This window comes from Asterias amurensis, chromosome 21 (assembly GCF_032118995.1).
Source record: "Asterias amurensis chromosome 21, ASM3211899v1".
Classification (NCBI taxonomy): domain Eukaryota; kingdom Metazoa; phylum Echinodermata; class Asteroidea; order Forcipulatida; family Asteriidae; genus Asterias; species Asterias amurensis.
Window position 1 is genome coordinate 11,050,406 of NC_092668.1, and position 16,925 is coordinate 11,067,330.

Below are 16,925 nucleotides of genomic sequence, written 5' to 3' on the forward strand. Positions count from 1 at the left end.
TGCTATCCCATCTGTGCATAGTGAAGCCTTCTTTTTTCGCCCTGTACCCATGTAGTACAATGGGACGGTTATAACTTACCATGAAAGTTACCAGACTAAATGCTTTAGTAGCAGCCTCAATTGATCTCACTGCATGATTAACCCTTCAGCCTCACTCTGGGCCACATTGCTTTGTAGTAGCCAGACATATAGCCTCACTCTGATTTTAACGCTCATGCACATTAAAACCTCAGGTAACAACACAGTACAAGGGTCAATTAATATATTCCAAAACAACATCTATTGAAGGGGGAACATGTAATCAAGTTTAATAAATGTGTAATTTCTGTGACTGAACAATCACGCAAAGCTTGCACACTGAGCAGTAAAAATTAAAGAAACACGTTGCCTTGGATCGGACGAGTTGGTCTGTAAAAACCAACGGTTACAAACGCTTTTCAAAGACCAACTCGACCGATCCAAGGCAACGTGTTCCTGTCATAAACATGTCAGAAATCCCAAAGCACCCTATAAGGTTTTCTAGTCAACTAAGAAAGTAGTAAATTGTTCATTGCCTAAAAATTATACATAACCGACGGATTAACCCAATTCAATATTTGAAGTTAAAAAAAAAATAATAATAAAAAAGGATTAAACCAAATATTTGTAGATTCCTAAATTATATGAGATTAATTTCCACTACCTTACCAGAAAAGTACAAACTGAATCAATTATAAAATATCATGTTATTTGAGTGGGAAAGTTTGAATGTTTCATCTGTTTGGTTAAGTGACTACTTAGATGGATGAGATTTCCCCTTTAAAAGCCGAGATGTGAAAGTGAAATGCTTGTCTTGACAGTATTAGAGAAAGAAAATGTAGGTGGTCCAAATATGAATGAAGTGCTAAACAGTGATAAGATGAGATAGACAGAGAAGGGGTGGGGGTGTCTTTGTCAGTCCGGCAGATTTCAAAAGGTGTTGGATTAACGCTAGCGTCAAACCCAGCCACAAATCTTTAAATTCAGCGTCAACGAAAATGCATAATTCCAATTCCAGCTTCATATGTAATGAGTGAGGAGTCCTCTCAGTGAAGGCCGAGAAAGGCACGTTAAAGGGAGTATGCCCTGTTTAATTGTAAACAATATATTAATTCTTAACAGTGTCTTTTGAACCAACCAGTGTCACTGAAAGGTGTTCCTCCTTTAAGGAAGTTGGGCAAAGAATACCTTTGGTTTTTTGAACCTGGCAATTGTTTTAATTCTGTATCAATGTAGATGGACACAATAAAATTAACATTTGAAATTTTCATTTCAAAAGGTGGTTTTCAAAAATATCTAGAGCGAATATCCATGCAGGGAGAATAATTCCTAAAATAGGAAAACACAATATGAGAAGCAATACTGTAGTGATACTTCTCAGATTTAGATTCTGGGGCACCAAAAACTGTTATCATCTTTACATTAAGCATATTACTTCGAAATGAGAGGTTTCTCAAAATGCTTTATATACACCTTCAAAAGCTGCTGTAGACTTAAAACAATAGTTTTCAGTTTTGAGAGTGATTAAAAAACGTGAACCTTCCATTTAAGAAAGCATTGTAAACAATGTTTTTTTTTTTTTTAAGTTGTTGTTTTTAACAACAGCTCGAATGTTTAAAATTATGCGAGTATTACTCTGGCCTTGCTGGGTTGACCCAAATTATGGTTTCCAGGAAATTCATAATGATGTTAAAGAAATATCATCAAATGATATCATTATTTTGTCAATTCAACAAGCTGGAGGAAGGCTGGCTGCCAAATCAAATCATCAAATGAAGTTATCATTAATTGTGTTCTCAAAAATCACGGTCAATGGAATAAAGATGGAGCTGTGTGATGGATGGGAGTAACTGCTTATGATAACTAGTTTTGTTTTTTAAACAGTCGACTTTAAAAAATGGTTATCTTTGTGTTTCAGAAACTTCTAGACTAAGAGGCCATTCAGACTTGTAAATGATTAAAAATTTGTTGTATTTTTTGTTTCGTATTTTTGTTTATTTTTTCCCCTTAAAATTGTGGGTGGTGTAGGTCAAAAGAAATAGCTAATACTCGATATTCAGTTTTTAGAATAAGGGGGACAAAAAGAACAGAAATTTATATTTATATATTCATATACAAAATCTAAAAGAAGGCAAAACACCCAGTTGGCCAAGATTGTCAATTTCATTCTAAAGCATAAGTTTTTTTCATTTCAGACAGGAAAAGTGGTTGATAACTACTTACGTTGGATTCATCTGCTCCAAAGTATCTGGTTTATGAGATACATTACTTTGCTTTTCTGTGCAAAGATTATTTCATAAACCCAATCAAGATTTTTTTAAAGGCAGTGGACAATATTGGTAATTACTCAAAATATTGATTAGCATAAAACCTTACTTGGTAACGAGTAATGGGGAGAGGTTGGTAGTATAAAACATTGTGAGAAACGGCTCCCTCTGAAGTAATGTAGTTTTCGAGAAAGAAGTAGTGTTCCACGAATTTGATTTCAAGACCTCAGATTTAGAATTTGAGGTCTCGAAATCAAGCATCTAAAAGCACACAATTTCGTGTAACAAGTGTGTTTTTTTCTTTCATTATTATCTGGCAACTTCGACGACTGATTAAGCTAAAATTTTCACAGGTTTGTTATTTTATGCATGTGTTGAGATACACCAACTGTGAAAGGTAGTCTTTGACAATTACCAATAGTGTCCACTGTCTTTAAATCAAAATGTTGGGTGTGGGTGGGTGTGCGTCTTAAAACAATTTTGAAATAAAATCCAAATTTTTTAACATTGACTATTCTGAATAACCCCTGAGAACACATTGAGGTGACAACTGATAATCTAAGATCGTCAGTTCCACTCCTACTTTTCACACAGAAAAATAAACACAGAGGATTTGTGACTATGGGTTTACAAACTAGACGAAAGAAAGAAAAAACTTCTAAAAAAAATGAAACGACAAGACGTTTGTGGAGTTGAAAGCTAAAGCTAACGTGGTTGGGGTGTGTAAGTGTGTGACGTAATCAGATTACATGGAGGACATCCCAGTCAGGACTGCCTGAATTCTGGCGTAACTATGGTAACCACAACTAGAATTGTGATCGACTTACCCTGATCTGCATCCTCTTGACGACCTGAGGTAGGGAATTATGGGTCGGGTAGACCAAGTAGGTACATGGTAAGATTAAGGTTGTAAACATACAAGGGGTTTTTATTTTATTTTTTTATTAATCAAGGGAGGGTCATGCAAATTTGCAGGGGAAGGTGCAAGTATAAAACTTTTGACACAGTAAATTGAACCCAGTTTTTTGTTGTCGTTTGTTTCTTAATGAAACACAGATGCTGAATTCTGCAGATTACTTGGTTTAAAAACTACCCACCCTGAAAAAAAACCCTAATGGACCCCATGCATACACCGAAGTCACACAAACGTTTTGAAGCACAAAGAACCTCCATCAACAATGGGTGCGTTCGTTTAGCTTCCCTGGGTCTACCCCGGTGTGTGGTGTTTTCTTTTTCCAGGACGAACGTGTGCAGATAACTACCCACAATCGTCCTGGAAAAAAATCCCGCTACACATCGGGGTTGACCCAGGGAAGCTAAATGAACGCACCCAATGATTTACATCCTAAGTGAGGGTGTTTTTTGACCTCAGTGATGTTGTTTTTGGTGTTGAGAATGTGACGCCATATGCAAGGGGTCTGTCTATTCAACTGAGATGGGAAAGGTGGGAGAGCATACCCATGTCTCTCTGGTCTTCAGTATTCAAGATGAGATGATGGTATCATATCGTCATGTGAAACTTTGTGCGGTTGGAATTTAATAAATACTAATATCGTACCTTTTCTCGGTTTAAGAAAGAAGAATTAGGAATGTGAGTTTCATTAAACAACAAACACCATAATTGGTTCGAACAATAAACAAATGTGAACATGTCATTAAACCAATGACTTACTACGTACGAATATGGCTGTGTAATATACAAGACATTGGCTGTGTTACAGTATTTATCACAATATATTTTAGCGTTTTGTTGGGGTTGGAGTGTGTGGGTTGAGGTGGGGTAGGGTTAGGGTTGTTTGGGTTTGGGAAGGGTAGGGATAAACTCACTCCCATGGGTGATCACTCTCACTGCGCCATTTTTCTCCAGAATGCTTTGCTCGATCATAACCCCTGGAATTGTCAAATTTAAATGTGCTTTATGCTAGCACATTTAAATGAGCCATAAATGAGCGTACATACTCATTATTCAATGTTTTCTACGCGTGCATGCATGTCGTTCGTCTTAAAAAACATTTTGTTTTTGTTTTTAAAAAACGTGTTCGTATCATTAAAAAAACGCATCCGTGATCAACATACAAATATCTTAGAACTACGTGCGCACGCACTTGACATCTTATGTATAACCAATTTTCTCAGCCAATCAGCATTGTTTCCCAGTACATCCCTCCCAGGGGTGAGTGACGAGAGGTATCGATCAATGCGCTGCCCATGGTAGCGAGGCTGGGGTATGGAGTGCTTAGAGGTAGCGCTTTGCTTTGCTTGGCTTGTACTAGTACTCTCTCACGATCATGCGTTTTGCAGGTTTTACACTGAGCTTGTCTACAGTGCACGTCTTGACGCACAATCACAAAGTAGAGTAACCTAGAGAAGTAGAGTAGGTTTACATTGGAGGTAGAAGGAGGGTCAGACGAGGGTGGCAGTGAGGTTCTTGGGTCACAATTAGGCAATTCAAAAATATCTTTCATAAACAAAGTAAAGAAATAAAATAAACTGAAAGTAAAATTGCTCTGCAGCGAACTACACATTACATAGATGGGGATAGTTGGACTTGTGCAGAAGGAAAAAATTAGACAGAGTAAGGCCCCGCCCCCCCCCCCCCCAGACAAGAAGCCCCCTTCTAAATATTTAGAAAAACAACTGAAAGTAAAAACACATTCTAAATGTGACATTTTGAGTACAATTGGAAACCTTTCAAACCTGAGTGAAACAGTTCACAAATAACTGCATGTGCCAAACAACCATGTGTTGCACCTATGCTTGGGAAATTGCCAACACTAAAACTTTTGTAAAATCTTTTTTTCAGTCTAGAAACCTTTTATTCGTTGTAGATTTGTTTTGATACACTGAATACTTCAAAGAAATTTAGTAAAGTTATAAACATTGTAGGACTAGAACTAACAACTGTGGTTTTTGTTGTTGTTAAGTTCCAAAATTACTTAGGCTTTCCTCATACAGGGCCCTCCACAAAATGACATCAAGAACAAGGTTCCAGACACTAAGTCATGATTTGATAGTGATAGCTTTGTTTGGGAGTTTGTTTCTTTTCTTAATTCAAATTCCTAGTTAAGGGATCCGATAAAGGTCCACAAAAATTACTTTCTAGTTTGAGACCTATGATAGACTGTCAATTTCTGTCATATACCACAACTAGTCTCCTTTTGTACTATTAGCCACTCAACTGTTTCTTAAAAGTAAGAAATTCAAGTGCAGGGGATAAATTAAAACACATTGAAGGGACACACATCTAAGATCTAAGATTGATTTACAAACAAATGCCTGCAAAATAAAATCTTACAGGTGGGGAACCAGACTATAGAGGAACCAGACTACAGTCAGAACCAGAATGTAGCTGGAACCGTAACAATGCTGGAAGCAGACAGTTGCAATGTATAGCTAGAATCAGACTGCAGTTGGAACTAGACTATAACTGGAACTGGACATTAGCTGGAACCAGACTACAGCTGGAACCGCAAATACTTTGCTATCGGTTACACTGTGCATAAGCAGTGTCCCTATGGACATCGCCCCAGTAGGGTGGTACAGTGAATGGCCCAACTTCACAAAACTGCTCAGAAAGAAAATCTACTTACATCAAAGCTGATAACCAGTTAAAATGCCACTTTATACAATGGCTGTGACTAGTACGCCCTAACAATTGCTAAACACCTGTTCCTTGTCAGAAGCTTTGTGAAGTCAGGCCATAAAATCATGCAAGCCTACGTTTAACACTGCAGTATCACATTTTCTCACTCACAATCTTTTCCAAACTACAACCTGCGGGCACATTGAAGGCCAAAAACACTTGGACCTCGAGAGAGCAGTAAGGGTAATACATAGGGCGACAGACTTGGTTTAGACAGAGGGACAAATCAATACATAACTTTATAAAGTTCACATGGCTGGGTGTGAGGAAGGGTGGGGGGTGGGGGGGGGTTCAGGAACACTCCAGTCCCGCATTTTCTCTGAATATTGCGGATTGGTTTACAATTCACTTTGTTTCATTACTTATGGATTCTTGTTCTCTGTGATGCTCCTGAAGCATAGTGTTAACCAGACTGGTGTCTGGGTGTCTTTTGGAAACCTGTTTTAAATTTGGACACCCTGTTTTAACTGTCATTTACATACGCAGTAAATGTATGTTAAGTGAACCATTTGGATTCCCAGTTTTTAAATTCCAAGCAAATTTGGACACAACTTTAACCAAATACTGGCTACTAAGCCTTGTCCTGAAGAGCAGATTTGAAAAGGACAAAAAGAAATAAATCACAGATGTTTTTCATGTTTGATGAGCCAGCGACAAGAAAAGAGACTTGAAGGAGTCTGATGCTTTTAGCCCAATGTCTAGAGTGTCCCAAAAAGGGTAGGGGAAGTGACTACAACAGTAGGAATTGGGTAGTGAAGCACAAGAATGCAGGTATTGGGAAGCGATTGAGGGTCGTTTAATCTCACCTTCCAGTGACTCTTCTGCGTCGTCTTGATCGTCGTCGGAGCAGATGTTTAAGATGTTCACAAGCATCTCCGTAACTAAGAAGGGAAAACATTAGGCATGGTTTAAGAGAAAAAGGAATGACAAGGGTTGTTTTAGTCGATAGCAGCGGCATGGCTGAGTCACACAGTTTGCTGTCTACCCTAACTAAGTTTTGGAATTGTTTAGATATTGCCCCTTAAAGTTGGAAAGTTTTATTAGTTAATCGTTTTGAAAAATTGTCGTAACTTTTAAACAAAGTCGGCAGTTAAAAAAACAAAGATTCAGACCTTCCTTTTGCTCTACCTCAAGTCTCATAATCTAGGTCATTCGAACACTTACTCAAACCTCTTTGTACACATTCTAATCCAAGTTTGCTTGTTTTCCCTTTTTTCTGCTCTTTTGATTTTCCCTATTATTGGGCATCTTGGGCGTCACTGTGTGACGGAATTGTGCGCAACTAAAGAAGCAACTAATAATAACAATAATAATAATATCAAAGTCTTATATAGCGCACGTATCTACCAAACAAGGTACTCAAGGCGCTGAGAATATATACAAACTTTCAGAAAGATAGGCTATTGAAGTGATGAATTAAGAGACCCTATTATTTAGCACCTCACATAAAGGTTTATAAGGTGCTACAGCGTATTCAGCAGCAACAGCCAGGAACACCGCGGCGAACCCCTTCTCTTATCGATAAGTGCACACTGGCATGACTGGGTTCTTTTACATGCGTTACACAACACATGGGACCAACGGCTTTACGTCCCATCCGAAGGACGAAGCAATGGTTAAGTGTCTTGCTTAAGCACTCAAGTGTCACGGCTGGGGATTCGAAACCACACTCTGCTGATCAGAAACACCAGAGTTTGAATTCGGTGCTCTTAACGGCTCGGCAATTACTACTGATAATATTATAAACATCCCATAGATATAAAAATAGCCACCAATAAATCAAATCAAACTCTCAGGATATCATTTTACAACAGCACTCCCCTTCCTTACCCTTCTCTCCGACAAATGGCAAGGACCATGTGAACACATCCATGAAGTTAGGTAGCCAGTACGGGTGAGGTGAGCAGTTGAACTGTCGGATGTTCATCACATTGTTTTCATATTTCAGCACGGCAGCTATAAATAAATTGAACATGAGAAATAATGTTTACAGAATGGTTTCAAACAGAATGTCAGAGCAACGGAGAGCTTATGATCAGTATGAGAAGCAACTATTATAGACATAGACGCAGGATACTTCAAAACGGAAGTGAAAGAGAAGTGAAACCCTCCATCAACCGAGATGGGGGGGGGGGGGTGTACAAACTCGCAGGAGTCTGTGACGCAGTCTTGGGATCACATGGCCGCAAGGTCAGGGGTTCAACATCCGTGTCATCCTGCTGATGAAGACCGAAGTGTCGGTCAAAAATTTCAGGTATGAAAACAATTTTCAGCGTTGTGATCAAAAGTTTACCTAAATTGTATCACTATGAGAGATTTTGAAATATCAAAACTTTGAGAAAGACAGACTTCAGGCCTTCATTTTATGTTCATTAATTATTTTCATGGTCAGTTCTTGACTGTCTTAGACCTAAGTAAAAGTGGATTTGTTTTTCTTCTTTTATTCTGTTCTTGCAACTTTGATGACCAATTGGCAACAGAGCAAACAAACAAACAAACAATGAGCTTTCAGTCATGTAGGGTGGGAAATGGTCATTTCCCAACCTCGTTCCCAGGGGTGATTGATCTCGCCGCCGCATTTTATTCTCAAGCACGCGCTGTTGGTTAATTAAAATGCGCCAGTATATGGCACGTTTTAATTAGACCTGTGGCCAATCCACTCTACGTGTGCTCTGAAGTAGTGTAGCATGTAAAATAGGCATCAAGTTAAAGAGCAAATAAGTCCCCTCTACTCTACTTTGATCTTTTGACATGTCTTGACTGTATGCAGTTTAGGGTGACCGTGTAACATAAATGGAATCACATCAAACTACAAGTATTGCATTTTGACATGCCTACAAAGCCTCCTACAAGCACGAGCACGCCCTGACAAATTTTCTTAACAAGAGTGCGTGCAAAGTAGTACCTTGTCAGAATCATCTTCCATGTCCTTCTGCACACCCGTATAAGGGGCTAGTGACAAGAGGCATTGATTCCGCCTGTGCTGCCCTTGGTAGCAAGGCTGATATTTTCCTCCATCAAATAAAGCGGTCTTAATCAGAAAAGGAATAAAAAGTATCCCGTACCTTTGTTGTTGTAAACATCCAAGTAGTTGGGTGCCGAGAAGAGGGTGATAAGAACAGGGAAGCCTGTTGCTTGGCTCTTCTTGTACATACGATACCTGCAGAGATACAAAGGATACAGGGTTCCAGTCAAGCTTATTACACAAAGTTTTGGGGGGAATGAAATCCAAAAAACAAATTCAAGTAATATCGAGCCCACCATCTCAAAACATTCCTCCGTAAAAAAATACCCACTACACCCAACCCCACCCTGAAACAATCCAAACCCACTAGCTACCCTATTAACCCAACACGCCTGTATACTTCGTTTTTGAAAGGGCAAGGGCACCAAGGCATTTTCTCCTCGGTAAAGAGCACCCTATGAGTACATTTTAACTGGAGCATTTTAAGGGCACCAAGGCAATGGGGCATGGAGGTAATCATCATTCCCATTGCCCCTGTGAAGGATCACCCTGTGCACATCAACCTACTATTGAACTTAAGGGTAAGGGCACCCTATGAGGAAATAGTAAATTTCTGCAAGAGCATTTCAATGGCACCACGGCAATGGGGCATGGGGGTAATTGCCTCCAGTGCCTCCATGAAGTATCACCCTGTGCAAATCAACCCATCACTGAACCCCCAATGCAAAGCCCCTTTATCTCCAGTCCACTTGGCCCTATTCTAACAAGTAATACGATAGCAGTCCCCCGAATCCTGATGGGGTGTTGTTTCAATTGACACAGCTTGAGCCGAGGCCGCATCCACACACTGTCTACACACAGGGACCATGGATACAAATAATGACATCACCACAAAGTGAATACTACTGCAGAGCTAACCCCCCCTAAACCGGTGCCCCAATAGTAGTGACTCAACACTTCATGGCCTTGCTAGCACTAGACTGGTCCCCTGCAGTGACTCAACTTTTATAGGAGGGATCCTGGGCTCCATGTTTAAGCAGAAAATATTGCTTTCAAGTATTTTCTGTTTAGCCGAAATCAGCAGGATACCAGTTGTAAGTTGTACATGTGACATAGCAGTTTGGCTGGTAACCTTATTCTGGTAAGCATAGTTTTGTTGTACTTAGGTACTTTTTGTGCTTTTAAAATCAGCTCTACGAAATTGGGCCTTGGTTCTAGAGTGAGGGCTGCGGGATGACCATTTTGTTACAAATAACCCAGTTGGAAATAAACTTGTTAACACAAGCTAAGCAGTTACAGTGGCCAAGTACAACAAAATTATGCTTACCAGAATAAGGTTACCAACCAAACTACCAAGTCACATGTTCAGTTTGTAACTGGTACCCTGCCCATTCTGCTAAGCAAAGAATTGTAAAGCAATGATTTTGCTTAAGCAGCTCTATGAAACCAGGCCCACAAGTGGTTTGAATGGCAACTCTATTGACATACATAATACAACGAATGATCGGAACAAATGGTATGACTATTTTATGACATCCGTTGAAGCAGCACTTACACTTTATTAAACCTGTTCAATCTTTAATCCCTACATCCGCTATTCAGTGTTATCATACATAATAATGATATGTTTGTGTAACTTCAGCCGAAGCCCCCTCATTACATATTTCCGTGCACTATATTTTCATACATGATTATTTTCATAAACCCAATATGGCATCAACTAACAAGTCAAAACAAGACAAACAAAATGGAAATTCCTCTGACAATACAATAACACGCATTCGGCGCATGTCAATAAACAACTATTTGATATTAAAAACAAGACTTCTACGAAAAACCTCCCCGTAACTTAAGGAGGCGGCGTGATGCTTCCACCCCGAGTCATTTTAAAAAGTGACTAAAGGAGTGTTTCTACGAGGATGCCTCTGGGATAGAAGAAGGCAGAAAAACCTTACAGTGTCGTGTCTGATTTACACCCGCACAATAGCCGTATGGGAGTGGTTTTCATTCTCTCTACCTTCCCCCCCCCCCCCCCCCCATCCAAAAACCTATGTCTACTTCTGTTGGTACTATTAATAAGCCAAAAAGTGTAGGGCGAGAATAGTGCATCCTGTCATGACAGCTTCTTTTCAAATATAATGCAGACGGTAGAATGAGGAGGTGTAACGCGATCGGGCCGCCGAGCGCCGAGAAACAAGTTCAGGTGTGAGGGGTGTAGAAATGCCATGTCGTGTTAATTACATTAAGGTGTTCGGTGGGTTGGGTTTAGAGTTTCAGGCTTTTACATTGGGGTCAAGCAGTGCAGTGACCCGACGGTGTTCAATATCGGGGATGGACCCCCCCCCCCCCTGTCTCTCACACCCCGCCTGCTTTTAGGGGGGATTTTTTTACATATTTCTATTTGTTACCCATGGCAATGTTGAATAGAGATGTCGGCAGGGAAAGTAGGTTTTTGTTATGCTGGTCTGATTCGGTTACGCTCATGTTCCATCGAGCCTCTGTGACCCATTTCAATTTTTGTTATCCGCTTTGAAAGAAAAACTCAAAAACAAAACTGGGTTTTTGTTTTCTTGTGGGGATTTTTCTTATTCGATTACGGCGATGTTGCAAATGAAAAGGCAAGACTAATCTTATTTGGGTCTATGTTGATTGGAAGATTCTCAATGAACTAGAATTTTTGCAATTTTTATTTTTTGAAGGGCACAATTGATGATGTTGCACACACACAAATGTTTGAGAAATTATGTATAAAATATTGTGTGATACATTGTCTGAGGGGACACCATGGTGAGAATTAAAGACGATTTCAAAGGAAACTTGTTTGAAAGGAAACTGACATTTCAAAGGAAAGAGACAATCCACTTTGTGTGGGAATAAGAAGAAACTGACAATAAAACTAGGCTCCTTTCATCATTCTTTGGGACGTGACATTTGATCATCCTTCCCTTGTTTGACAGATAAATAATATCAAAATGAATAGATACAAAAATATGTTGACCATTGAGTGTTTGGTTGATCCTCAAGAATGTGGAACAAGAACAAAGCATTCTTTGCCTCACAATCAACAAAGGATATTTCAGTGCTGATAGAAAATTTGCCTTAAAGGAACACGTTGCCTTGGATCGGTCGAGTTGGTCTTTGAAAAGCGTTTGTAACCATTTTTTATAAAATGCATATGGGTAGAAAGATGTTGTAAAAGTAGAATACAATGATCCACACAAACATGCCTCGAAATTGCGTGGTTTTCCTTTTACCTCGTCGACTAACACGTCGGCCATTTATGGGGGTCAAAATTTTGACTCCCATAAATGGCCGACCATGTTAGTTCGCACAGTAGAAGGAAAGCCACGCAATTTCGAGACAAACCTGTGTGGATCATTGTATTCTACTTTTATAACATCTTTCCAACCATATGCATTTTATAAAAAACGGTTACAAACGCTTTTGTTTTGACCAACTCGTCCGATCCAAGGCAACGTGTTCCTTTAAGTTTTTATTATTATTATTATACATTACTGACCCATAAAAACATATTTGCCAACACTTGCGTCTTGCAGAGTTTTTGTGCAACGATCAGGGATATTCAACATAATAGGGGAAACATTTCCATAATCAGTTTTATTTTTTTTTTTAATTTATTTTCAGGGAACTTTCTGCAGAATCAGGGAGAGTTGGCAACTCTTTAAGAGGGGAAGGATTTAAAAATGGTAATTACTACAACAGTAAATGACCATCAAAACTCAATTGGTTAAACACTGGAGAGCTGTTGATATTATTAAAAAAAATTGTTAGGAATGACACCCTTTGGGGAAAAGCAGTTTAAGAAAAAGAGATAGATTTCCCCCAAAAAAAATTAATCTGAGAAAGGCTTCATGCATATAAGCCTGCCTCGGGCATCTGAAAACACACAATTCTATACTAAAGGGGGGTGGGTTATTTTTTATTCAATTGTTTTCATATGACAAATTGAGCCAAAAATTTCACAGATTTGGTTTTCACAAACATGTTGTGACACACCAAGTGAGGATACTGCGGCCGATTTCACGAAACGCTAGGAATTATCCTAACTCGAGTTAGGACGGGTAACCCGTCCTAACTTAGGATGGGTTCAATTCGTCCTACGTATTTGGATACGGAACTGAACCCGTCCCAAGTCCTAAGATTAATCCTAAGTTAGGAAGAGTTTGGTGAAATCGACGAATTGTCAAATAAATACCAAAAGTAAACGCTGCCTCTAACACTTACGTAGTGTTATTAACCCTTCCTTTTTTCTCCAAATACATAAAGACAACCTTCATGGAATTTTTTTTTTTTTTTTGGTAATAACAACAATACGAATTGAAAAATTCTCTAATCTAAATTGTATTTCTGTGTTTCCCCTGTCTTAGCCAAGATAATAATTCTTTCTTAAAAATGTTTTTGTTGTTGTTTTTTACCATGAGGGCTTTGAGTTAGGAACATCATGTTATACTTGGGGGGGGTAGAACTCTGTCACCTTCAATGAACTGATGAGGTTGACTCAAGTACTTTGTATGGCGGGGAAAAATACACTCAATTATTCGTCATTTGACATTTACCGATAAAAATAACCAACATGTTGTCTGTGGTCAGGAACAAATTTGACATTTGGCATCGAGAGCCGAACGCTTGTACGATATACAGTCCCTCAGCAGCAGCATATAGCTATTGTGTCAAAGGTACGCTTTAGGGGTGACGAGAGGTCTGTTTGAAAAGAATCTGTTTGTTTGTTGGAATGTCAAATTTTGTTGGTTACAAAGCACTTCAGGCTGATAGTAATGATGATGTAGTCACTGATGACATCACAAGCACATCGCCCTCCGGTTATAATGAAAACTAACAAATAAAAGAGTTGGACCTGGACGTATTGTATTACGTCATTCTGTCTTGAAAACAAGTACATATTTTTATCCGTCTCAAATAAAACAACCTTCCTGATATTCTTAATCAAGGCTTAAAGAATCAACGGTCTGGTACCTTCACAGGAAGTGAGACTAAAGACTATCACAATGTACCGAGTGGTCAGGGAGCTTGACAAAATATTAGGCATGCAACTCAACTGCAGTCTATTAAAAGAAAAGGACATTGCAAGACACAGCAATACTTTCGAGTCGTTTTCCTTGATTTTTCCAATGGCATGGGTAAGAAAGACGCCCCCTCCCCCCCCCCCCCCGCAAAAAAAGGGGGGGGGGAACCCATTGACAATTCTGAGTTGCCCCTAAACAGGAATAATAATCTATTGCAAAAGTCTTCCTATTCCTTAAAATGGAATTTTGATTTTCAGTTATTTCTTTTGACCCACCCACAACTTAAATTTTGTTTAACATTAAAACAATTCTGAATTCCCCTTAAACAGGAGAAATATTCTACTGCCACGCCTTCCTATTCCTTAAAACTGAATTTTGGTTTGAAGTTTATTCTTTTACCCACCCAGATTTAACATGTTTTAACAGTGACAATTCTGGATTGCCCCTAAATGGGAATAATATTCTACCGTCAAGCTGTCCAATTCATTTTACTGAATTTTTTAATTTTTCAGTTATTTATTTTGGCCACAACATAAAAACAAAATCCACATTGACAAAGCTGGATTGCCCGTACATGGTAATATATTATACTGCCAGACCTTCCTGTTTTATAATTCACACGTTATAGCAGATGAAATGCCCTGTACACTGCACGTCTGAACCCATCCAGCATAATGGCAGGTGGAAATCGTCAGCAAATATTGCCACAATGAATTACATCATTCTGAGCTTGAGAAACCCTTTCCCCATAGGGTTAAGGAAATGGGTCACCGCTTAAGGTTTGGACGACGGTACCCCGCTGTTGTTTCTTCATAATATTCATATGATTATGTTCAGCGGGTGTAGGTAACTGAATACACCGACAACTGTGTGTGAGAAATGCAGGGGTGTGTAAAACAAAAATATGATTTAATTTCAATGACTCTATGGCTACAGGTTTCTTTCACTACTCACTTAAAATCACAGACACTTCATGGATGCAGAGGTGAGATTCATTATTGACACCCAAAAGTCTGGCACTGGGTCCTAAAGCTACATGTAACTTGTAAGGCAGAGTTAACACTAGACCAGCCCAAGGCTAATCATTCCAGTGTCAGGGCAGCAAATTCAAGACAAGATAAGTGCGGTGGTCTTTTGTTTTTTCTTTCCCCCAGTTCAACATCTTTCGGTCTCCAAAGAATGATGTTCAACTTTTGAGTTTGAGTCTCATAAACATCTTTTAATCCTGCTGAGCATCACCAGTAAAACACAAGAGATAAATCTCCTTTTAGTGTTTGTCCAACAGGAAATAGTTAACGAAACACGTTGCCTTGGATCGGGCGAGTTAGTCTATACAAAACATTTGTAACCGTTTGTTATAACATGCATATGGTTAGAATTTAAAAGTAGAATATAATAATCCACACAAATTTGGCTCGAAATTGCGTGGTTTTCCTTTTACTTTGCGGACTAACACGATCGGCCATTTATGGGAGCCAAAAATTTGACTCCCATACATGTAAATGGCCGACCGTGTTAGTCGACGAGGTAAAAGGAAAACCGTGCAATTTCGAGGCATGCTTGCGTGGATCATTGCATTCTACTTTTACAACATCTTTCCAACCATATGCATTTTATAACAAACGGTTACAAATGCTTTTTAAAGACCAGCTCGTCCGATACATGGCAAAGTGTTCCTTTAAAGCCATTATACACTTTCGGAACAGAAAACAAAACAAAAGTTCACAGATTTACAAATAACTTGCAGGGTTTACAGAAGATAATGGTGAGAGACTTATCTTGTAATATTAATCCATGATATGCTTTACTTTTTGAGAAAACATTAAAATAATTATCAATTCTCGATGTCGAGAATTACGGATTTATTTTAAACACATGGCATGACATGGCGAAACGTGCGGAAACAAGGGTGGGTTTTCCCATTATTTTCTCACGACTCCGATGACCGATTGAGCCTAAATTTTCACAGGTTTGTTATTTTATAATAAGTTGTGATACACGAAGTGTGGGCCTTTGGACAATACTGTTTACCGAAAGTGTCCAATGGCTTTAATAGGACAAAACTGTGTTTGCATTTTGACTCTGGTCTTGTAAATAAAATCCCGGTCCCGTAAAGATTCTGAGGAACAAGCCTTGCCGTCTTGTGGAATCTCCCCCTTAACTCCAAGCCCTAAAGGGAGTACATGTTCATTGAAAATGATGGCATTTCCATCTTTTCTTACCCCTGAAGTTATAAATCCCAATGTTCATTTTGGGCACAGCATCCCCACAACAAGAGAAGTGGATCAAAGAGCACCACTCATTCTTTTCGGGAAAAATTACAGTATTGTTTTGTTTACTAGGCACAGACCAGCATTTCATCTTGGCTAGGGCAAGCAATTTTCATCTTGTAAAGTGCACTTCCATTGGAAACTGCTAAAGTCTGTGGGAAAGTTATGATAGGGCACCAAGGCCAAGACCACTGCAACGAAGGCAATGCATTCCAGGGGCATCCATGTATCTCCAGGTCTGTAGGCAATCTTTAAAAGTCTGAAATTTCTCATCCATGCCGATGTTGCCCTGAACCAATAGCTTCTCACATCAACTTGGATTCTTAAAACCCAATTGGTAGATTTGTAGATGGATATGGCTCGTCTCGGTCCAATCAAGACCAAGTCATTAATTTGATAACATTATAAATTTAAAACTTCCTCCTTCTTTTTTAGAGGTCAAGAGAGTTCACAAGAGCAGGAGAACAATTTCGTTATTCACAGACAACAAGCAAAAGGATCGTCTTCAAGACTGGTCACTGAACTTTAAAAAAGGCTAAAGAAAAAATCTTACAAAAAAAGACAAGATCCACCACTTCACAAGAGAAAACCACTCAGTCCATGAGTTCTATTTCCTAAATATGATACCTCGCCAAAGAGCTTGCTGTTGTAAGAATCGCACAAACCTGTCCCTGGTCTGACCGGATGGACAGGGGGAAAAAAAGCCAGGGACTTAAA

The 16,925-nt window shown here is 39.1% G+C and overlaps 1 protein-coding gene across 1 annotated transcript in view; it reads right to left on the reverse strand.

Annotated features, from left to right (window-relative positions):
- LOC139953325 (protein phosphatase 3 catalytic subunit alpha-like) overlaps nucleotides 1-16,925 on the reverse strand; it is a 92,691-nt gene that overhangs the window by 11,201 nt on the left and 64,565 nt on the right. Inside the window, exons 8-11 of the mRNA XM_071952823.1 lie at nucleotides 8,994-9,088; nucleotides 7,759-7,884; nucleotides 6,735-6,809; nucleotides 3,113-3,136 (exon numbers count right to left, since the gene is read on the reverse strand). Of these exons, the coding sequence (XP_071808924.1) occupies nucleotides 3,113-3,136; nucleotides 6,735-6,809; nucleotides 7,759-7,884; nucleotides 8,994-9,088 (320 nt within the window). The remainder of the gene's footprint in view (nucleotides 1-3,112; nucleotides 3,137-6,734; nucleotides 6,810-7,758; nucleotides 7,885-8,993; nucleotides 9,089-16,925) is intronic.